Genomic DNA, 19118 nt, shown 5'->3' with positions numbered 1-19118 from the left:
GTGTAAAATTGGTGTCTGTCTTCATGTGAAACTATTAATTTCGTGCCTTTTTAAAAAAATTAACGCAAGGGCAGCCTTTGACTTCGTAAACACTGACCTTTCCGTCTTCCTTTCCTTTTCACTTCTTTCTTACTCTTGGCTGGTTTTTCATCATCAGACTCGCCCTCGCTGAGCGTCAGCTTCTTGCGAAGCAAACTGTGCCTCCGTCCACCTTTCTTCACATCCACGTCTGAACCAGAGTCTGAGGTTTCCTCCTCTTCCTCTGTATGGAGAGATAAAAAAAACAGACGTTATCAACACGCAATCACCACATCTGTACATGAAGTCATAATCACGTTGAAAAAGCACACGTTCAAACAATATGTGTAAGGTGTGGACACCGCCGACACAGATGTTCTACTGTAGTCTATGTAACCTCTCTAGAAAAGCACTGAAGATAGAATGGGCTTCCTATTACTGCACTTGAGTTCAGAAGAAATGCTGGATGAGCAAGTGTCTAAACACCTTTGGACACAGTGTATATAAAATATCATGACTGCTCAGATTGGATTAAGATGTTCACATTACCAGGTTGAAGTAACACAAATCCGATTTTTTGCCCTAATGTGACTCAGATCTGATGTTTTCAGAGCTGTGTGGACACAAATCTCATCTTTTCAAATCTGACCTGAGCCACTTTCATATGTGGTCCTAGATCAGATACGTATCCGATTTGTGGCCGTGCGACCTTAATGTGACGCTCAGATCGGAATTCATGTGCTTTTTTCCACTGCGCCATCATTCAGCGTTACCATGGCAGCAGCGCCGAACAGAAGTTAAAGCCTGTAAACGGAAAAGCAGCTCATCTCACCTTTTTCTCCTTTGTCTCGCTCTAATAATGAAGCTGAGAGCTTCTCAGCGAAGCTCGTTCTGCTCGTTAGTTTGAGCTGATGATTCACGTGATACATTCTCGTGACGTTACTGAGTAGGATGAGCTCATGAGGGTCATTTCAGGACGCCGGTTCGTCACATTAATGACAGATTTGAATCACTTACCTAAACGAGTGTGAACCATCGTGTCAGAGATCGGATTTGAGCAAAAATCGGATTTGAGCAACGAGGCTTGTAATGTGAACGTAGCCTTAGAGAACCAGCCATTGAGATGACAGTTTGAAGGGCATAGAGATTTACAAATTGAGGTTCCTGACCTTTCTCTTCATCCTCCTGATCTTCATCATCATCCTTTACTTTCGATGAAGACTTTTCATCCTCTTTTTTGCCATCTTCATCTTCGGAGGAGGTGGCATCGCCAGATGAGTAATTTGCTTTGATCTGGGCTAACAGCATCTTCTTTGCAATTCTTTGGGGGCAAAGAGAGAGAGAACGGGATTAGACTAGACGAGCAAACTGTGTTTCAGTGCAGTAAACATTCAGATAACAACTTGACTGCTGCTGTTAATGAGACGGGGGGGGGAGAGAACACTGGTAATATTCCATATTCATCAATCACTCAAGCACATTGTTTAGTTATGAATGCCTCTTAATGGCAATCAATTCATCCATATATAAACTAAACCCTTGGGTTCACTACATGACTTTTAAAGTCTGAACAGGTTATAACAGACTGGGCGTCTCACACTGTCGGACTGGTTTTTTGGGCAACTGAAATATTGGGGATCCACAATAAACGATCAGACACTACTCAACTTTTAAGCTGTTACTGAACCAAACAGAACTCGCTGAATCACGAACTCTCATTACTAGGAGACGCAAATAAACAAACGTGGAGCTGCTGCTGTTTTCTCTGTCGTTTGTGCTGACAGAGCAAAGAAGCAGCAGATAAACATGTTTAAGTGGACCATGGATTTTAAAAATGTGATCAGTTGGTATTTTTAGAGTTTTTAATGTGCATAAACTCGATTGTGACTTAAACTCAGCTCATTAAAAAGCTTCGCTCCACACGTGAGAGACTTTTCTCCATTTTTCTTTGTTTATTTCCTGTATTTTCTTCTTTCGCACTCACAGTTTTCAATGGCTGTTGCAGGAGTCTGTTCAGATTGAGTCGTTGACCAGTTTACACTTGATTTCACTCAGAGTCGAGTTCAGAAATCAAACGTTTGATAAACTGACTGGTCTGAAATGCGATCGGGAGGCCAAAAATCTGAGTCCGCGCCTCTCAAACACGACTCGACTCTCTCTCCAACTGTCGACTGACCTAAAAATCTAGACTAGAGCTGACCAGGTCAAACTCAGAGAATCAGGGCTAAAATCGGGGTAAAAGTCACGTAGTGTAACCCCGGCTTAAAAATAGCTTTTTCCTCAGTAAACAAATAAACTCAAGCAGAACAGTTTTGCAAATAACCGATTCAATATTTTCACAATCTGGCAGTTTAATGTGTTTAACTGCTTAAAAGAACACGCCCACTACAAGTTGCCTACAAAAGATGCTTTGTTTTTAATCTACACTACATGGCGCTGCTGTGCACGGCACAGAAAAGCATGTCTACTGATTATAGATTATGCAAGCATTCTATCAAGATTTAACGCTTTAATCAATATTAACACAAACAAAAAACAACAGATTGAATGCCCAATGTTTCTTAACCACTTCTTAATTCTGGAGATTAAAATTTCAGCAATTCTGAACGCCACTGACAAAATTACTAATAATTAACAAACATGTGAGAAGTGGACTAACTTGTCAAAGCACAGTTATCCAAATATTACGCTACAAGCTTCAAAGAAAAATAATGCGTTTACTTATGAAACCTGTGAAGTCTGAATAACGTTGCACTCCTTGAAAAAGTCAAGGACAATCCTTGATGCAGCAGCGTGAAATACAAAAGCCTGATTACAATCTGACATCTAGAATAAAAGCTTTCCACATTCTGTCCTTCAGTTCTTCAAAGGCTCACTCAAATTTCTTTTCAACCTGTTACTCCCGGAGACATTCGTAACATGGATCAGAACTGCAGTAAGGTTGGAATGAACGTCAGAGTCACTACCATCCCACTACACCAGGAGTCGCACCCAAATGTTAAGACGAGCCAATTTTTTTTCCCCTTCAACAAAAATCAAACCACCTTGAGAGCCACAACGTTTTGTCCATTTTAATATCTTGGCGGTAAATACGTCATAGTATGTGTTCAAGTAATAGTATAGGCTAAAAATATAATATAAACAAAAACTCAGACTTTGCTCTGCTTTAAGCTTTAGCTCAGCTACAGCCGCTTTTCTCGCATCTCCAGCAGGAAACTTTTCCTCAAAGGTAGAATAGATTCTTGTAAAATATCTCAACATTCAACTTCTTGCGAGGCTGAAGTCGCTTCTCATTCACCAGCTTCTTTGTTAGTTCGATTCCGTTCCACCTTAAATGTTGCCTGAGGCGCCAGAATGTAACTGCTGCACCATTTAAGGTGGAACGGGAGAATTTGAAAGAGAAACTGACTTCAGCTTCACAGCTTCAGTTTCTCGCTGCAGAATAAATGTATCAGGAAACCAGCTGAAGTGCTTATAAATGCAAATAAGTCAGCTGAGCTCCAAATTAATGTTCGTCTTAAATTTTTCTCTTTGCCTTTTCATTAGCTAATAAGTCAGCTAGCGAGATTCTTGTCTGCGTTGCTGTGGTGATCAGTCTGTGCGCCAACCTTCAGGATTAAAGGGTGAACTAGCAGTTATAAGCTACATTAACTCCAGTGTTTAACACCATTTATTGTTAGAACGATAAGCAGATCTTCATTTTACTGCAAAGGAGGATTATTTTATCTTTACCTAATCCAATTCTGCTGTGGAGCCGCAACGGGGCAGTACGAGAGCCACATGTTGCCGACCCCTGCACTAATGCCATAAAGGATATCGTTTAACTCAGGGGTGCACCACTCAGGTCCTGGAGGGCCGGTGTCCAGCACAGTTTGGTGATTTACCTGCTCCAACACACCTGATTACATTTATCTGTTAATTGCCAGGTTAAGTGGGTATGTTTGAGCTGGGAAACCTCCAAACTGTGCCCTCCAGGACCGGAGTTGTGCACCTCTGGTTTATTTCTTTGAGGTTGGTGCAGTGCAAGAATAAATGGATTCCACCTTCCTAACCTATGGTCCAATTTGTCCACCGTCCAACACGTACCCCAGACATTAGGCTAGAGTCTTTTTCTAGGCACAGATCATTAAGCCAGTCTTCTGTTCGGTTCCTCATTCTCGTTTGCTCCATTAGCCATTGGAATGTCGATAGTATCCCATGTAACCTAAACAGCATCCCACTGAAAGAGAACAGCGCAAACACAAGACGGCCATCTAAGCTTTGAACTCTGGAACCAACAGAACTTCCAGTGCCCTCTACTTAAATCAAAGATTCCGACGTGCCTTTTTCCATGGCTCACATCTTTCAGCAGCATACGGTTCCAATAAAACCAGCTGAGCCTTCAGCTCCTCTGCTAGTGGATGGAATATGGCTCAGGTCCAGAGTCAGGCCTGATGGTACAAACTACTTTTCCCTTGTTTTACTAATGACTCACTTGCTCTGTGGTTTGTGCACGATCTCTCATCTCATATCATTAATGCAACATGAAGTGACAGGCGAGTCTTGGTGTCTTGGACTGCCTCAAGTAGTTTGAGTGATGTGTGGCTTTACCATTCTTAATAATGCTCAAGTATCTACAGGATTGGGAATTATTAATCTTTTGTAAATATGCTGATAAACATGACCGAAAGGTGTTACTTTATAGTTTTATGCAGCACCAACAGTTAAACATGTTGAGCTTAAAGTACTACTACAGCCAACCTGTAAAACATGTTTGTTACATCTGCTGTAAACATGCCTACACATGTCTGATGGTGGTGAAATAATAGTCTTGAGAGTGACATTTTCCGATTTTTGGTTTAAAGACTAAGAAAACTCCCTTCTGATGCATCTTGAAGGTGGGAGGAACCAGTTTGAGGACAGGTTGTTTGAAATGTTTGAGAACATTTTGAAACATTATGAATATCCAAAATATGATATCTGTACTTATTAGTGTCTGCATGAGCAGCGCATCTGTGGGAGTATTTGCATAACGCATGCTGGCTATTGTGGTGAGAGAACACTGGCTGTGTTTACTGGCAAAGATTTTCTCCAATCCGATTGAATCCATTCCGATTATAGATTAAGACTGAGGTGTTTTTATGCTCACTCTACTCAACAATCTGATGAAAATCTTCATTTACATGCTCACTACAAATAATCCGATCCAAAATGACGCGCATGCGCAAAGAACCGCTTAGAGTAAACGTTACCATGACAGCAAACATCACGTTTAGTCAGAGTGAGATGAGCAGCAGTGAGCAGTGCTTGTGTTTTTAACTGCTTTAAAATGATGTCAGACTCAGGAAAACGTCCTTCACATGTCCTTATTAAAGAAGGCCGAGAGGAAGACGTCGTGTTCTGAGACACATAAGCTGGACGTCCGTCCCACCGCCGTCTTTTAAAGATCAGAGCATAAACTTCGTCTCCTCTGCAGACCAGTTTCTGCTCCGCCATGTTGAACGGTATAAACTCTCACTATGACGCGACAAACATGATCAGAACGGACTTAAACTTTCTGATGGGGAATATAATCAGATACAGGCGTTTACACGGATATTATTCTTCTATTTAACGGATTATTTACAGGATTACCCACCTCGATCAGTCGGACAGAAACTGTATTGCGAATGGCCTCAATTGGACTAGTCTATTCCCATTCAGCTATAAGTTGGATTATTAGGCTGCATGTAAACGTGGCTACTAATAGACAAAAAACAAAAAAAGATAGGAAAACGAATTCTGTAAAACCAATATAGTCCAACATGACAATATATTAACAGCCAGGGTTTAGGTTGGAGTGCCCCTCTATTAGTGCCTTTGATAGAAACTCTCCAGTGTGCAAAACCAAAATTTCCGTTGCAATGAAAGAGAGCTGGATAGCGTGAACCTACGCATCTTGTAAATACTCACAGGAGAAAAGGTACTAATAATGTCATGCAAACCTGTTTTACTTCTAGGGGTGTAACAATTAACAAATTTTATAATATGGTAAGTATTGTCTTTTTTGCATCAGAATATAATATGTTCTCAGTACAGAATTAAAAAAGAGGCTTATATAACTCGTATTTTTTGTATGTATGTATTTTTTGGTAATCCCCAAATGTTATCAATTTCCACTGTTTCTAAAAGACAACAGTGCTTGTTGAAGGAATAATTGCACAAGTCATTTTCTTAGTAAACATAAACAGAAGTGCAATATCTACATAAAAGTAAACAAAACATGTAAGATGAAAGTGCTGATCCATTTAGATGGAACAGAAAATTCAAACAGGAAGGTGGCCAGCTTTCGCATCTTCATCACTACTATAACTGACATTTGGGTGATGTCTTCACAAAAGAGTCAGCATATCTGAGGCGCTAACAAGAGAATTTGATCCTCGCATTAAGCAATAGACACATTGATCTACCACTCTTTGGCCAACATTATTGTACTTGATTGAGAAACCTCACTGCGGATAATTATTTATGTTCATGATTATCACTTTTAGGAATATAATGAACTGTGTTAAACAGAACTACGGGTCATTCTACAGAAACGTCCACTTTTCTATCTCTCCATAGGAGTCACTGGTGTTACTGATCCTCATTGGTGTTCCACATAATAAAGGAACACCAGAGACAATTTAATGAAAAATGCATTTTCCCAAATGGCTGCTACAGAGCATCAAACCACATGTTGTCAGTCATGGAATACCCACTAAAATTAGCTCATCTCATGACATGAACATTGTCGTGTATTGTGACAATACAACCCTAATAACTCTCGATAACTTGTGGTCTATGTGAACATCAGCAATTTGTTTTATCCCATCATGCTTTACAATACATAAAGTCAAAGCTGATTTAAGAACAGATACAGTAACATTTATTTACTCATAAAACAGAAATCAGAGGTGGTCTATTATTGGTCTAATCCCAATATTTCACTCATCTTATTCATGGCGTGGACAGAATTCTGAGTCACAGTCATGTGTTTATAAACAATGCTATAAAATGAGAAATTTAATTATTTGCGGCACAGCATGCTTTTACATCTAACCTCTTTCTTGTGACTGATTAAAGAAGAAGAAAACACAAAAAAAACAAAAACAATAGTCCAGAAAGGCAACAGCTCAGTTACAGTGCACACAAACAATAATACTCCAAGCAGCGTCAGAGAACATAAAACACAAACAAAGAGGTTTAATCTGGACCAAGTTTAAGGAAACGTGTAAAGACAACAAGATCTGTATTTGTACAGAGCAAATTTAATAGTTTTTATAATAAACGTTACTTGTTCTGTATGTTTGTGTTTTTCATATTTTTAATACTGAGGATTTAAAACCATTTATGAATAATATTTTGGCGAAGAATGACCGGCCCTCGGGTATTCTGATAAGGTCCATTCTGCCCCCCCTTGAAAAAAGTTTGGGCACCTCTGCAATAGGATGACTAGAGAAGACTTCATACCTATTCTCAGGGTCATCGTCATCATCAACCATCGAAGAGGGCTCCTCTTTGGTTTCAGCTTCATCTCCTGGTCAAGGAATAATGACAAAGATTATCACTGTAATTTCCTTAAGGCAGACTATTAGAATAACTCTTTAAATACTGCGCAAATTGCAGCAAAGGCGCTACTGGCATCAGAAATCCGAAAGCCCAGTACAGACAGACCAACCCTTGACTGACTCAAGGAAGGAACAACTTTACTTAAATACTGTACTTAAATAACTACGAAGAATTTTACTCTCAATTTTGGACAACAGTCGTTCTATACACAACATGCTGGACTATCAGGACCATATTTTTAAAGAAAAATACTACAAAGACAACATATCAAATGTTGAAATTGAAAAAATCGTATTTTTCATTTCATAATGTGCCAAATGTTATCAGTAGTGACAGGTCTGGACTGCAGACAGGTCAGTTTAGCACCTGGACTCTTAATATGGAGCAATGCTGTTGTAATACATGCAGAATGTGGTTTGGCATCGTCTTACTGAAATAATCAAGGCCTTCCCTGAAAAAGACGTCGTCTGGATGGCAGCATATGTTGCCAAAACATGTATATATCGTTCAGCATTAATGGTGCCTTCACAGATCATGTCACCCATGCCATGTGCACTAATGCCCCCCTATACCATCATGAATACTGGCTTTTGAACTGTGCACTGATAACAAGCTGAGTGGTCTTTAGCCCAGAGGACACAGTGTCCATGATTTCCAAAAAGAATTTTTAAATGTTGATACGTCGGACCACAGGGCACTTTTCCACTTCCCCTCAGTCCATTTTAAATGAGCTCGGGCCCAGAGAAGGTGGCAGCGTTTCTGGATCCTGTTTATGTACAGTTTCTTCTTTGCATTTTAGAGTTTTAACTTGCATTTGTGGATGCAGTGATGAACTGTGTTCACAGACAGTGTTTTTCAGAAGTGTTTCTGAGCCCATGCAGTGATTTCCTCTACAGAATCATGTCTGTTTTTAATGCAGTGCCGCCTGAGGGCCCAAAGATCACGGCCAGAAAATACTGTTTTTTGGCCTTGTCCCTAACATACAGAGATTTCTCCAGATTCTCTGAATCTCTTAATGATATTATGCACCGTAGATGATGAAAAACAAAAGTTCTTTGCTGTTTTACATTGAAAAATTTGTTGCACTATTTGATGGTGCAGTCTTTCACAGAGTGGTGAACCCCTCCTCATCTTTACTTCTGAAAGACTCCGCCTCTCTGAGATACTCTTTCTATAACCAGTGAACCCAATCAACTACCAGGTGTTTTTTTTAAGCAGTTTCAACATTTAATATGTTGTCTTTGTACTATTTTCAATGAAATATACGGTTTAAATGATTAACACATCATTGCATTTTGTTTTTAATTACATTTTGCACAGCGTCCCAATGTTTTTGGAAATAGGGTTGTGTATACATTAGTATTCCCCCCCATATGTATGGTTTTATGTATGTATATGCTATCTAGTATGTCTCTGTGCAGTTTCCTTTATAATATATTTATGTAAATTTTGCATGTCGGAGTTAGAGAAACGCAGTCTTGTTCAGCTGTGCACTCCTTGATGTATAGTGTGAACAACAAAGTTCACTTTGACTCAAATCAGTTCTTAGACCCCGTTGGACCACATCTTTTTGCTTGATTTCAACTCCCAACACGAAGTACTACAGAAAAATATGGACTGTCTCAGGGTCCTGCAGGACCAGTTTGAGGCTGGTTTACTGGACAATTTAGGGATAGTAATCAGAGTTCCATCAACCCCGAAAACATAAATCCCAGCCTTTTTTGCAATTTCTCAGCTTATTCTCTGCACAGAAAATGCAGCACCTGTCCACAGTTAGACATTTACAGCAGCGAGACAATCTAAATAAATCTACATCTTTAAGATTTTTAGTCCACTCACCTGATGACTGGTGGAAAGCATCAATCCCAGCCACAACAGACTCAAGAATAGGTTTCATCTTTTGCTGATCTCCACTTTCCTCTCCAGAGTCTGCAGCCTGCCCCTCCTCTTCATCATCTTCATCATCATCATCAGAGGACGAATCTTTGGTGGTATTCCCTTTAGCTCTCTGAGAGCGCCTTACTCGCTCAAATGACCTCTTAGGGCCTTTCTTTACCACCTTCTTGCTCTCGTCCTCCTGCTTTTTGGCTCCTTTGGACGGTTTCTTATTAGTGTAAAGCTTGCTCAGACGCTTGATCTCCTTCTCAAGGTCCGAGTCGTGATTTGAGGAGTCCGATTCTTTACCTTTCTTTTTTTTAGTGACTTTTTTCTTGGCTTTGGAGGACTTTGCTCCTTGATCGGAATCTGAAGAGCTTACGTTGAGCTTGCGCTTTGCTGTCGTCCTCGCAGGAAACCGGGAAGATGACCTTTTGTTTTCGTCAGCACCGCCAACCGAAGGCTTCCCGTTGTGCTCTGCCTCCTGTTCGTCTGAACTGGCCCCCATGCCTTCAGTCCGGCGAAGGACCTCAGGGATTTCGTCAGAGTCTGAGTCAAGAGGACTGGAGGCCGGAAGCTCTAGACCGTTATCGTTTTTATCTTTTTTACCTTTTGATTCATCAGACTTACTCTTGTCCTTTCCCTCAGATGACTTGCGCAGCGGAGTAGTCTTCATTCTAGGCGATCGTCTGCTGTCTGGACCTTCGTCCGGGGACACAGCACCATCTCTCTCCTTGGACTTCGTTGCGTCTTCTCTTTCATCTCTCTTGATGGTAATTTTAAGCGGAACAGGCGTCAGCTTTACAAACAGTTTCTTACCCAAACTTTCAGAACGTTTACCAGGTTCTTCTGACTCCTCATTTGACAAGGACGCATTATCTACCTTACCGTCGTCGGCATCAGCGGTACTGCTCTCGCCCTCTTGTTTCACGCAATCTGCCAGACTCTCAACCATCTCAAAGAGCTCTTCGGGGACGGACGGTGGAATAGACACAATGTCTTTGTCAAGAGAGGTTTCACCAGCTGATGTAGAGCCATCATCACAGTCAGGTTCAACGTCACATTTGACAACCGATTCTTTGGCTTCACTTTCTTTTGACTTGTCCGCTGTATTCCCTACTGAGGGATCTGGACCTTCCTTCATTTTTACATCTGCTGAGACAGCGTCTTCACCACCCACATGATCCCCCGGAACCACTGGACTGTAGTCCATAGTGCTATCTAGTACCTCCTCCTTTTCACTAACCTGGTCAGCATGTTGCGAGTCGGGGACTGCATTATCTAGAGTCTGGCTGTCAGCAGACCCATGTGCCTCTCCATTCTGGACCTCCAGGTCTCGGAATTCTACCTCCAACGACTCTTCCAAAGCTCCGTGGACCTTTTTCAGGTCAGCCAGAACAGATTTGAATGCTTTCAAGTGCCGGTACCTGACAACACTGTCCCCACACTGGACTGACCCCTGCTGAATGAACTGTACAAACGTGGTGTTCAAGCCATTCGTCGTCTCAATCAGTTTTTTTGTCTTTTTGACAAGTTCCTTAGGAACCGCCAACATTTTGTAGGAAAAAGTAAGAGTCCCTGCTCCATCGGAATTAACATCCTTTCCGTTTACAGCCGTAGTTTGACTTTTCCCGTGCTTGTGCTTTGAATTATCGCGTTTTGCTTTGTCATTGTCTCCCTTGGGCTTTTTCTTGCTTTCTAGATTTTGCAGAACCTTCTCGCACGCTGCAACAATGTCCCGAAGAGGCTCTGGATGGCACACGTAGCAATACCACTTGCTATCTTCGTTCATGATTCCAGATAGCTCCTTTCTCCCAAGATTACGCTGAATGCATTTTTTGCAAAAGGCATTGCTGCAGTAGTCACAACAAATGAGGTTGCCTCCCTCTGCACACCACCTGAAGGATGAATTTACACACATGATGTTACACAAAATTGCCTGCGATCATCAATATCATCATAGTTACTCAGCAAAGTTGCAAAGACTATAATTACACAGAATTAAGAAGTTCTTTTCCAAATTGCACTTAGGCAAATATGCTTTTTAAATTTTCAAAAATAAAGTATTTCAGTACCACTACAGTTTTCTACATCAATCTGTCTGAAAGAGGACACAGGGCTGCAATTCATTTTCATCGTTATACATCCAGCAGAGGGCAGCATTAATCTGTACTGCCTTTTGGAGCAGGTTAAAGTGGCCCAAACCTGATTTTCTCACCAAATCTGATTTTTTTGTTTGGCTGTTCACATTATCCCTTAAAATGTGATCTGTATGCGACATCAGTCTGAACAGATGACACTCCCAAACTGACCCGCATGCGTGAAAGAAGAATGCTTCACAATCTTCCCAGTTCTTTGCCAATTCTTCACATAAGATGACTTCACTGATACTCGTGAACATTAGCAGGTTTGCTCACTGAAATTACATCCATGGCTGGTCACTGTGCTACACTGGCTACGTTCATACAGCAGGACTTTCTCACCAAATCTTTTTGTTTGGCTGTTCACAGTATCTTTTAAATGCGATCTGTGTGCGAAATCAGTCTGAACAGATCAGCTCCTAAACTGACCCACATGAGCAAAAGATCAGAGCGTCACGCTGCTTCACGGCTCATCCAGAGGTAAACAATCACAACTGCCAACGAACGCCAGTCGCTCCCGGAGGATCAGCTTCATCTTCACCAGCATCACAGGAGCCATCATGAAGCTGCACTGACTGACAGCTGGGTTCATCTCCCAGAATGTGTTCGAGCTCACTGTAAAAAGGGCGCGGTCACTTCTTTGGTTCGCGTCCTCGGATTCTTTAAACTCTGCTTTCAGACTTTTAACTGTTCTTTGACGCTGCAGCCTCGTTCTCCTGCGGCCGCGCTCGGACATTTCTTTCAAAATCTCTTCAAACACGGAGGGTTCTGGATGAGTCTCTTCTATTTTTTTAGTACAGAAAAATCAGAAAAGTAGCATTAATTCCGATCTGGCTGTTCAGAATGAATCGCACTGCCACGGATCGGACACATATTAGATTTCAGTGCCACATATGAAAGTGTCTTTAAATATGAACTGAAAATGTCAGATTCAGTGTGTTTATCTGTTCACACAGACACACATCTGTGTCACATATGAGGAAAATGATCGGACTTGGGCCACTTTTACCTGCTGTGTAAACGTAGCCTAGAATAAAAAAAAACAAAAAAAAAACTCCTATATAACCCTGATCTAGTGAGCAAGTGATATGCTTAAAGCAGCGGTTCTCCACCCCAGTCTCAGGGTCTCGCTGCCTTGTACTGTTCTTTTTTTTAATTTGGAAATGTATTCCTTGCCACAGTGCATCTTCAGCTCATGAAGGTGTTGATCAGAAGCTGATGAGGTGGCTCAGATGTGCTTTAAAAGGAGGATTTTAAGCACTGCAGGGCAGTGGTGCCTAAAGTTGACTGGACTATGAAGATCTGAGGCCTAAACTAATGTATTTTCAAATTTCAGAAAAGCAAAAGGTCCCACGCACACGCCTTGGCAAAGATGTTGCTCTACAATCATGCACTGATTCATGAACTACTCAAGCTGTGTTCCAATTCAGGGGCTGCATCTTTTGGAGGCTGCATTTGAAGACCGATTGAGTCACTAGGCTGTCTCATTTCAAAGACTCCTTCATATGAGGCGGAAAAATGTGTGCTTCTTTTTCATGGCAACGAAGGACCCAATGTGTTGATCCTCCCCCAGCCAATATATCCCGAAGTTCACTGCAAGCTGGCAAGGATTCGAGAACGGGCGGCATCAGTAGAGGCGCGAACAACGGCTGAAGAGACACTTTTAAATATAAGTACTGGGTTTAAACTGAGATGAAGACCTAGCGACAATCAATCAATCAATAAATAAATAAATAAATAAATATAGTCATCAGTAGCTGGTAGTGAAGCATTTCCTGCTCCAATAAATGAAAAAAATAAAACAAAAAATCAAAGTTTCTGGCTCCGTCTTTAAAGAACTTCAAAAGAACTCGACAGGTGCGTTTCGTGACACACCGGTGAGGGCGGGAACAGCGGTGCTGTGACGCTAAAAGAAAATCCGCCGTAGAGGAGAGCGTCTCATGTTGGTTCAGCATTTGCGGGTCTAATCAGCCTTCGTAGACCGCGTCCTCTGAAGGATGCAGCCCCTGAATTGGGACACACTCGCAGTGTTGTGGCGTCATCTTCAAAACAGCCCTTTCCATAGTCATTTAACCAAAAGGACTGAGGCTTTATTAATAAGTAAAAGCCATTGGTAATAATGTAACAAAGCATTTGCTTTTTAATAAAGTATATGTTTGACCGGCTGAGGTATATTAAGGTATTTAACTAAACCAAAAACAAAAAAAAGTCTGCGCAACCCCTTAACGTGGGATAAACAAAAAAATAAAAATAAAACATCACACTACCAACCTGCACTGTTCATCCATTCCATCATCATCCTTACTGATGTCATCACTCATGTAATACTTAAAACATGACTGGAAGGAAAAAAGAAAATGCAATGGTCACTTTACACTAAACGGGAAGAGTGATGATACATGTCTGCTTGAAATAAGCTCTTTGATCTACCTTGCAGATAAGAACTTTGAGAGCAGGATGTTGAAAGACAGAATCCCTCTGAAAATGATTGACCTGCTTTCCACACGCAGTGCAGTTCACAATCTCCTGAAGGTGTTCATCTGGACAAAGGACAAAAACAAAAATCTCACAATGCTACGTTGTGGGCCAGGAAAGCAAAACGCTAAAATGATCAAAAATAATCTTTTTATATAAATAATGTTCATTTGAAATATATTATTCTGTTCTTCAGCTCAGTATTGGGCATTAGCTTTGAGCAGTTTCTACTTCGGCACGGTAAGTAGGAACCTTTTCTTTGCCAAAAGGTCAGGAAGAAGGAGTCTGTCATTCAGAAGTAATTGCACAAATCACCATGATGGAAAAGCAGCAGTCTATTTTCAGTGCTGAAATTATGAATAGAAAAAAAGGCCTTTAAAGCAGATTATGATTCAGATTTTTACGTATACTTATTTTTCAGGTGACCCTTGTGTTTCAGGATTATAGCTGGAATATCTGGTTAGCAAAGTGCCATTCGATTCGTCTTCTTTTTTTTTTAAGCTAAGTCAAAGAATGTGTGCTCACTTTTTAAGTTACTGTTTTGTCCCACTAAATGTCTCTTAGGCATTCTGGTAAAATGTGCTGTTTGCAGCTGTCAGTACAGCCAAGTGAAGACAAAATCATGGTAAGAACAGCAATGTTACAATCATAAATAGCACAGAGCTTCAGCAGACAGGAGAATGTGGCTTCATAATGACTCCTTGAAAAAGCCCAGTTGGTATAGTTGAAATCTGCACCCATAAAATGCAGCCAAATGATGAACTGCTAGACGAACATCACTGTTCGCTCCTCACAGACTCGCTTTAACTGGTTACACCGATCAGGCATCACATTATGACCACCTCCTTGTTTCTATGCTCACTGTCCATTTTATCAGCTCCACTTACTGTATAGGTGCACTTTGTAGTTCTACAGTTACAGACTGTAGTCCATCTGTTTCTCTGATACTTTGTTAGCCCCCTTTTACCCTGTTCTTCAGTGGTCAGGACCCCCATGGACCCCCACAGAGCAGGTACTATTTGGGTGGTGGATCATTCTCAGCACTGCAGTAACACTGACGTGGTGGTGGTGTGTTAGTGTGTGTTGTGCTGGTACAAGTGGATCAGACACAGCAGTGCTGCTGGAGTTTTTAAACACTCTGTCCATTCACTGTCCACTCTATCTCCTACCTTGTCAGTCCACCTTGTAGCCGTAAAGTCAGAGACGATAGCTCATCTGCTGCTGCACAGTTTGTGTTGGTCATCCTCTAGTCCTTCATCAGTGGTCACAGGACGCCGTTGGCTGGATATTTTTGGTTGGTGGACTATTCTCAGTCCAGCAGTGACACTGAGGTGTTTAAAAACTCCAGCAGCACTGCTGTGTCTGATCCACTCGTACCAGCACAACACACACTAACACACCACCACCACGTCAGTGTTACTGCAGTGCTGAGAATGATCCACCCAAACAGAACCTGCTCTGTGAGGGTCCATGGGGGTCCTGACCACTGAAGAACAGGGTAAAAGGGGGCTAACAAAGTATCAGAGAAACAGATGGACTACAGTCTGTAACTGTAGAACTACAAAGTGCACCTATATAGTAAGTGGAGCTGATAAAATGGACAATGAGCGTAGAAACAAGGACATAATGTTATGCCTGATCGTTGTATACATTACATTCTATTTATAACTGAATTCTGCCCTCACTAGTGGGTTGAGCAGGTAGCAGAAAGTTAACCAACAGACTTCAAGCCTTTAACTAAAGCGTTATTTAAAAATTGAGACATAAAGTAAACAACGTCATTTAAATACCTGTCTAACAACCTAAAAATGCCTGTATACTAACATTGCTAGATACCATGGTGATACAAGACGCATTATCGAAGCGCTGTACATCAAATCACTTATCATGAATAATTAGCGTGGATTTAAATAGGATCAGGTTGACAAATCAATTACAAGCATCGGCACACGAGTACTCAAGCATTCCGACATTAAAGATTATTTACATTTTTATTTATTCCCACATATCTATCATGTTAGGATGTAAGGATTCAAAGTATTGTCTGTTTACGTTTCCATAAGTAACTCAAAGCATCATGGGGTGCAAGAACAAGGTGGATACCTACTTATTTTATTTTACTTAAATAAATAATTTAGTACATCACACCAGAATAACCCTTATGTTGTCTTCATGTTTGAAAACGCTGCTTAACCCTCAGTCAAAAAATGTTTCTGTGCATTTACCCCAGCGCTGGGTTCTTTGTAGGACAATGAAAATAAAAAAATAAATAAATAAACATAACATATACACAACCTGTGATTTTCCTCCTTGCGGACTCACCAGGATGCCTCCGTGGGGTCTCATCTTTAACTTTACCCCCTCTGTTACGGAACTCTGGGCCTCTGAAGTCATCTTTCCCTTCGTTATTGACAGGTTCTGGCTTCACTACCACTGTGTCTGCACAAATGAAGCAAAGCAGTGAAGGCCACACGGGCCAGAACACACTGGCTACGTATACATGCAACGATTTTTGCCAATCTGATTGAATACATTCCGCTTATAGATTAAGACTGAGGTGTTTTATCTCACTCTACTCAACAATCTGATGAAAATTCGTTTACATGCTCACTACAATAAATCCGATCTTAAATGACGCACATGTAGAGAACTGCTTAGTGTAGACGTTACCATGACAACCAGCATCACGTGAGTCCAGTCAGAGTGAGATGAGCAGCAGTGAGCAGCGCTTGTGTTTTTAACTGCTTTAAAATGATGTCAGACTCAGGAAAACGTCCTTCACATGTCCTTATTAAAGAAGGCCGAGAGGAAGACGTCGTGTTCTGAGACACATAAGCTGGACGTCCGTCCCACCGCCGTCTTTTAAAGACCAGAGCAGAAACTTCGTCTCCTCTGCAGACCAGTTTCTGCTCCGCCATGTTGAACGGTATAAACTCTCACTATGACGTGACGAACATGATCAGAACGGACTTAAACTTTCTGATGGGGAATGTAATCAGATACAGGCGTTTACATGGATATTATTCTTCTATTAAACTGATTATTTACAGGATTACCCACCTCGATCAGTCAGACAGAAACTGTATTCTGAATGGCCTCAATCGGACTAGACTACTCCGACTGAGGTGTTTACATGAACGTATTCTATTCCGATTGAGCTGTTAGTCAGACTATTAACGGATTATCAGGCTGCATGTAAACGTGGTTGATGTAAAAGCAACCAATGCAAGAGGACTTACCTTCTGGTAACCCATCCATGTCAAAGGTGCTGTCATTATTGTCATCTGCAGGGCAAGCCTGTTCACCCTCACTTGCAGATTCTGGCTCATGTACCTCCACATGCTTAGTCACAACAGCAGGTTTCCTAAAATTTCCAGTGAAAGAAGGAGGAGCAGGGCACTTAAAGTACAATAAGGAAAAATGTCTGGACAACAAACAAGCACCCACATGATCTCACATTTCATATGGACTGCAGACTGGCCATGCAAAATTAAATAGGCGAGAGGCCCAAAATAGCTGTTTTGTTACCTATGAATTAAACATTTGTTTCGTTCTCCAGGCCTAAATTGTGGTTCCTAAAGCGCAGCAAATGTAATAATCACCTTACTTTTGAGATGTCAAGAGAAATGACAAATAAATAAATACTAGTATCTGAAAACAGAGGTTCTAAGAGACTTCGCACCTATTTAAAACAATGTCTAGCAGACTTAATTACACTTTGTTACAATAGCATATAACACTTGTCATAAACAGATAATATAATAAAACAACTTTCATCACTTTGTGTCCTTAAAACCTGCAAAATGACATTACAAAGCCTTTAATTCCATCTAGGCACAGTGTAATTCATTAGAGATACAGCTGTCCTATATCTAGCTCAAATAAAACTCACCTCTTTGAGCGAGAAGTGGCCTTCATAACTTCAGTGGAGCAGCCCGGCTGCGGACATACACAAAAATATCCTGTAAGACTAGGGCTATATAATCAGTACGAATACTAAAGAACAGTAGAAAAGTAGTCCTTTACTAGTTTAGCCTCCCATAGAGCTTCAAGTCTAGAGTAGCACAGTATTTCATTAGAGGAACAGTGTAAATATGAGTGGACGGTCCTCCTACACTGTTAGAAATAAAGGTTCTGTTCAGGTACATTTGTCGTTCATCAAGGTACAAACAGTGTAAATGTTCCCTCAAAGCTCCAACAGTGGTTTTAAGGTCTGATTGTGAACCTTAAATAAGTTTCTCCAGGTGAAAAGTTCGTATTTGTACCTTTTCATAACCGAATGTTTTAAACAGAACAGTAAAATAAAAGCCTGGAGGCGAGACGGGGTGTGTGGAGTCAGTACAGCTTAGAACATATCATTTCAGTGGATTATGGTTCAGTTATGTTCCCTGACTAAAGGGACTGAGATGGAGCCTTGAGGGTTCCACCCCAGTGACAGTTTAGTACCTTTATTTTTATTACAGCATCAATGCAAAACCAAAAATGTGGGAAACGGCACTGAGGACACATTTACAATAGAAGGTCAATGTTTCTCTCTTACTGCAAAACAGCTGAAGCAATGTTTTTTGCATTAAATTAACTAGTTTTATTTGAACTAAATACTTTTAATTAACAATCTTTTATTTTAAACAATTTGAGTTGAATAAAACTAGTTCAATTGCTTGTTACCACATGAAGTAATCCTTTTAGGCTGAACCAACGAACCATTTTTTACAGTGTGGGGCATCTTAAATATTTAACAGAAGCTCTCTATTAATACTCATTCATTTCAGGTTGTCTGATTAAAAAAATAGCTACTTATGAACTATTTTCCAAACTGTTTTGCCCCTTGCTCCCTGCTAAAGGTGATCTAAATATTACAGCCAATAATATATGATAAAATAAAAAACTAAAATGAAAGAGACGAAGCTTCTTCTATGAAATAAAAATGAAGTGCAACCAAAAATAAACTGCTTTTTAAAAAAAGACAGGCTTATTACAGTCTGTCGTTAGTGTCATGTTTCAGTTTAGAAGCTTATTAGATCTCATCTTATTTATTTT

General features: G+C 40.7%; 1 protein-coding gene across 4 annotated transcripts in view; it reads right to left on the bottom strand.

The window, feature by feature from the left end:
* atrx (ATRX chromatin remodeler) overlaps positions 1 to 19118 on the bottom strand; it is a 69779-nt gene that overhangs the window by 44840 nt on the left and 5821 nt on the right. For 3 of the 4 annotated variants that reach the window (XM_036569375.1, XM_036569377.1, XM_036569379.1), the window contains exons 4-12: positions 17971 to 18017; positions 17318 to 17442; positions 16374 to 16517; positions 14034 to 14143; positions 13875 to 13942; positions 9427 to 11360; positions 7489 to 7555; positions 1188 to 1339; positions 98 to 262 (exon numbers count right to left, since the gene is read on the bottom strand). In XM_036569375.1, the coding sequence (XP_036425268.1) occupies positions 98 to 262; positions 1188 to 1339; positions 7489 to 7555; positions 9427 to 11360; positions 13875 to 13942; positions 14034 to 14143; positions 16374 to 16517; positions 17318 to 17442; positions 17971 to 18017 (2812 nt within the window). The remainder of the gene's footprint in view (positions 1 to 97; positions 263 to 1187; positions 1340 to 7488; positions 7556 to 9426; positions 11361 to 13874; positions 13943 to 14033; positions 14144 to 16373; positions 16518 to 17317; positions 17443 to 17970; positions 18018 to 19118) is intronic. The other variant, XM_036569376.1, reaches the window with a different exon arrangement.

This window comes from Colossoma macropomum, unplaced genomic scaffold, assembly GCF_904425465.1.
Source record: "Colossoma macropomum unplaced genomic scaffold, Colossoma_macropomum, whole genome shotgun sequence".
Taxonomy (NCBI): domain Eukaryota; kingdom Metazoa; phylum Chordata; class Actinopteri; order Characiformes; family Serrasalmidae; genus Colossoma; species Colossoma macropomum.
The sequence above is the reverse complement of the archived record's forward strand: the minus strand, read 5'-3'. Positions and strand labels throughout refer to the sequence as shown.